Source organism: Penaeus chinensis, chromosome 33 (assembly GCF_019202785.1).
Source record: "Penaeus chinensis breed Huanghai No. 1 chromosome 33, ASM1920278v2, whole genome shotgun sequence".
In the NCBI taxonomy this organism is placed as follows: Eukaryota; Metazoa; Arthropoda; class Malacostraca; order Decapoda; family Penaeidae; genus Penaeus; species Penaeus chinensis.
Window position 1 is genome coordinate 14,468,166 of NC_061851.1, and position 5,000 is coordinate 14,473,165.

Consider the following 5,000-nt stretch of genomic DNA (forward strand, 5'->3'; position numbering starts at 1 on the left):
AGTGTTATTTTCATTTATGGCTTAAAGTTGCTGTTTTTCTTTATTTTTTAAGTTGCTATTTTCCCTTTTTTTTTTTTTTTGTTTCGCTGATCTAGGACTCGAATATTAACTTGCAGCTTACTTACAAAACCACGTAAAATACAATACAATGGTTATTTTATCTCATTTCCCTTAAGGCCTTATCTTCAAAATAGTCTCCTCTAAATGCCTCCAAAATCATACATTTCCCTGCGTCACCTGTCACTTCTCCATTTGGCTCTTAGACTCACTCTATTTAAACGCTTAAGAGCAACAAGAGCTGGTCGAGAGAAGAGAAAAAAGAAAGAAAAGTTTACTCTTATCCTGTAGAAGTATTGTGTGCAGTCCTTTCCTATCCTTTTCCTTGTATTCCTTCCCTCGGTTTATCTGCCAGCTCTCGTGTAGCAAACAAGTACAAACCCTCAGCATGGTGTGTTTGTTAGTTCGTTTGTGTAATTGTTTATGTCGGTATGGGTGTATGTGCGTATGCGTGTACATGTCTGCGTCTATCTGTGTGAGTCTGTGTATGTATTTGCATGTGCATGTGTCTGGCAGGAATATATAGGCGCGTCTTCTTCCCCGGTCGATGTTACATTCCCCAGAACAGTATTCCTTCCTTCCCATTAAACTCGCTATATAATTGTCCTAGAGTTTGCTTCCCTTGCGTAGTTCCATCCTGTTGAGGATGTTTGTACTTGTTCGCTTAAACCTTCCATAGATTTTAGATATACTTATAGGTCTTCTATTTTATCCATCAGTATTTTCTTTTTTCTGTTTGGTCTCAGTAGTAATATAGATTTAATTAAAAGTACAATATGTGGAAAATCTAAGTTTCTTGTAAATTAGTTCCTGTAGTTATGCTCTATCTGATAACTGTTGCTTTCAAATTAAGAATCATAAAAAATCAGGTACTATTATTATTATTATTATTATTATTATTATTATTATTATATATTATGAAGGACCATTTTGAGACCCTTTTACGTTGAGAGCCATTTTAGTATCAGCAAGGGATTTCATTCTGGTTTTCAGTGATATATACAGCAAATGGTTTCGTAGATTTTAGAAAGTAATTTCTTGTGTGAGTAGAACTTACAGTATGGTAGTTTTTAGCTGACATGTAACTTGTTAACCTTACATCGTTTTTGAGGCCGCCTCGTAAGTTGTTGCATGGTATTTAGTTTTTTGATGTCCTAAGACCAGTAGTTGGTCGGCTGACTAACCGCCAGCGTAGAGGCTAACTCGGCCGAGCGGCGCCCCTCCCCCGAGGGCCGGCGGGCGAGCGACCCCGCTGAGGCCTGCATGGCTCAGTAGTCTCTTTCGTTTGCAGAAGCATGGTGTGTAGTGGCTGCTGCAGCGAGTGGCCAACTCATGCTCTCTCTCTGGCCAGCTCTTGGTGCCCGGCGCTAGCCCTGGCCACACCAGCCAGCTGGCGGCGGCGTTGGACCTCGGTGGCGCGGCCCCGCTCTTCCGCCCCCCGGAACCCCCGCCCACGCCCTCGCCCGGCATAGCTCAGCAGTCGTTCCTCTTCCCCTCGCCCACCTCCCCAACCAACTCTGCCCCCTCCCTCCTGGGGGCGCTGCAGCTGCCGGTCCTGGTCCAGGACCCCAGCTCGGCCCCCCACTCCCGCGAGCCCTCCCCCCGCGTCCCCTCTCAGGGGCCGCTCATCCACCCCCTCCCCGTGTGGGCCACCGAGGGCGGCCGCGGCGGGGAGGTAACTCTGGCTGTGCCCCGACAGGACCCCCTCTCCGCCCCCAAGCTGCAGGGACTGCCCCGGCCCAGAGGCATGCAGCGCTACGAGGAGTGCAGCAGCACGCCTTCCCTCAGCAGCGAGAGCGACCCCAAGCGCGACAGCAGCGGCCAGTCGTCAGGCGAGAGCGTGACGCAGGCCGTGGCGCAGCTGTACGCCCTGGAGCCGCAGCGACTGGCGCAGGTACCGGAGGACGCCGTGACACTGGGCCCTTACGGCCCGACGCCGCTCGGGACGCCGCGCAACCTCAACGGGCCCATCACCCGCACGGCCAGCGAGCGCGTCTCACGCCAGGAGACCCTGGCGCAGCTACAGCGCATGGCGTGGGCGCGACACACCACCAAGTGAGGTCGCCGCGAAGCCTCGCCGGCGAAGCCTGCAAGTGACGACCTACTCGTCCCGTTCAAGAACGCAATCAACTTTTCCGTCTCTCCATCCTTGAATAATCAAAACAAAAACAGATAAGTGATGAGAATAGAAAAAAATATATATATACGCAGAATAAAAAAATACGCATTCTCAAAACAAAGATGTTCAGTGATAATACAAGTGCAGGTGTTACTGACTTCCCCCCGCCCCCCTCGAGGATGACGTGGTGTTGCGTTCGTCGTGGAGCCGCGCGGAGGGCCCGAGCGCCCCTGGCCTCTCACCCATCGCCTCTCACCCTTCGCCCCGCCCACACCCTCATCTCCTGTGATAGTCGAACGTCCCACCAGTGTTTGTGGCGTTTTGTGGATCGCGCGAGCTTGACCAGACTCGCCCGGGGCTCCGCGTGGAACAGTTCAACAACAGGCTGCTTACCTCTCGAACCCTCCTTTTTCCAGTAACAGTTGTAAGAAATGTATCATAAGTGTGTTTGATAATGAAAGGGAGACAGTCACTTCTTATCTATAGCCAGCCACTCATTTAGTCTCATTAAAAGATAAGTATGATTTTAAGGTATTTAATCTAGCTTTAGTGATGGTGATTGAATCTCCAGTTAAGACGAGAGCGAAACGCGCATGCGGACAGACCTGTGCGGTTCAGACTGCGGAATCTCACTGAAGTAGCCATTGTGTGTAGGTGTGGAGTCGTGGTGTCCGAGAGTGGCCTCAGGATTGTTCAGAGTTGATGTCATACTCATGCCATATCATCAGTTTTGCCAGATGGGAATCATGCACAAAGGTCTCACTCTTATTAGTCATGCGTCTGGCAACACTGCATATATCATCACGAATAGCCATGCTCCCAACACCATATTCCTTTGTATATAGTACCAGTGTAGGTTAAGACACCTGTTCTGTATATTTTTATGTACACTTCAATACAAGGCGGGAAGACAAATCATTTCAATAAACGCTGTATGTAATGCTAAGGATCTGGACTCTCAAGAGACTTCAACTGGATGTGTTTACCCTCGTCTGTTTTGTATTGTTATTATGTCCTGGTACTCTGCTAGCTGTGTATGTTAACCTTGTGTCTGATATTTCCCCTCGCCCAGTTCCTCAACCTTTATTTAGTTATGATGAGGTCATCACGCACGGTAGACGGTAGTGATGACTGTATTTTGTTACAGTGCCAATATAGTGCCAAAAATGCTTTATTAAGATATACTTATATGACTATAAATGCATTCAGTAAATGACAGCATTGTGAAGTTTACACCCCACTCTGTCGATTATGGCGCTGGTGGGTAGACTACATACACCCGAGTCTCGGTTAGAACGTCTTGTGTCTAATGTATATATGTAGTCTCGAACTGTCCATATAAATGTATCTTGGTGGAGAATATGAAACCAGAGAGAGCGTGCTGATATATATATATATATATATATATATATATATATATATATATATATATATATGTATATATATATATATATATATGAATGTGTGTGTGTGTGTGTGTGTGTGTGTGTGTGTGTGTGTGTGTGTGTGTGTGTGTGTGTGTGTGTGTGTGTGTGTGTGTGTGTGTGTGCGTGCGCGTGCGCGCACGCATACATGCATGCATGTATGTATGTATGTGTATGTGTATGTATGTATGCATGTATATACATATACTATATATATATATATACGAACATGCATAACATGTGTTTTATATATATAAAGGCTGCAATAATGCACCAAACAGTCCCGTGTATGTACTCTACTCATCCCACGACACGCGAGGTCGATCTGTGCTAGTCTGGAGGAAGTCAGCCCGTAGGCGCGGCTCCTCTTATTTGTCACATGAACTAAGGGTTACATGGCATGAGCCTACATGGATCATCATCCCTGTGCAGTAGAGAAACCAATACACCCCCGCCCTGAGCTTCCTTCACTCTCCTACTGGTTTAGGAGAGCCCCAGAAGTGGCTTGTCTCAAGGGACGAATTTGCAGCCTCTGAGAGGCAGAGAACGAGACACAGCAGGCACTGAGATTATAATAAATGTGACATGATCAGATATTTTGAGTCTTGGCAAGAACATCAATCAGGTTAGCACGTAGTTTTTCCCCTTTATTTGCGCCAAGTTAGAGATTTAGGAGAAGGAGTCGTGTTGCACTAGGCATTAAGACTCAGTATCGTTTGTTAGTTAGGCCTCGGTTCAAAATTATCAACTCGAGGCCAAGACCGTACACAGGCTGTGGATATCCCTTGTTTGTATTTGTATGTGGAGAGCGAGCGAGCGAGTGAGTGAGAGAGTAAATGAATGAGTGAGTGAGTCACAGAAAGGTAAATATGTGAGTGCGACAGAGAGAGAGAGAGAGAGAGAGAGAGAGAGAGAGAGAGAGAGAGAGAGAGAGAGAGAGAGAGAGAGAGAGAGAGAGAGAGAGAGAGAGAGAGAGAGATAGAGGAATATGTGTGCGTGAAACAGCTTCACAGGTGTCTTTTGTTGACAGTGTCGCTTGCAGCCTAAAAATACCAACTTGAGCCATGTGTAATGAGCCGGCCGCTGTCGGTGCTTCGGCTCGAGCTAAGAGAAGAAAAAGACTTTCAAGAACAAAATTCTCTCATGGTAGGAATATTTTTTTTTTCTCGATCTTCCTCACTCCCCCTGCCCCTCCCCCCTCCCCCTCCCCCCCAAAAAGCCAGATTTTCTTGTTCATGTACAAACAAACTTATTGCGTAGTTCACGGCCCGCCTCCTAAAATGAAAGAAGACTTTCATGATTTCATTTGTACCAATAGTTTTTAGAATTCCACAACTTCCAGTCTCATACTCCCAAGCAGCAGGTGAAACTTTTAGGGTTTATGTTAAGGGTTGTTTCAG

The 5,000-nt window shown here is 46.7% G+C and overlaps 1 protein-coding gene across 2 annotated transcripts in view; it reads left to right on the plus strand.

Annotated features, from left to right (window-relative positions):
- The window catches only part of LOC125043191 (nascent polypeptide-associated complex subunit alpha, muscle-specific form-like), a 7,742-nt gene extending 4,325 nt beyond the window's left edge, over positions 1-3,417 (plus strand). Inside the window, exon 6 of one of the 2 annotated variants that reach the window (XM_047639191.1) lies at positions 1,409-3,417. In XM_047639191.1, the coding sequence (XP_047495147.1) occupies positions 1,409-2,116 (708 nt within the window). In that variant the 3' untranslated portion in view covers positions 2,117-3,417. The remainder of the gene's footprint in view (positions 1-1,408) is intronic. The other variant, XM_047639192.1, reaches the window with a different exon arrangement.
- The last annotated feature ends 1,583 nt before the right edge of the window (positions 3,418-5,000 follow it).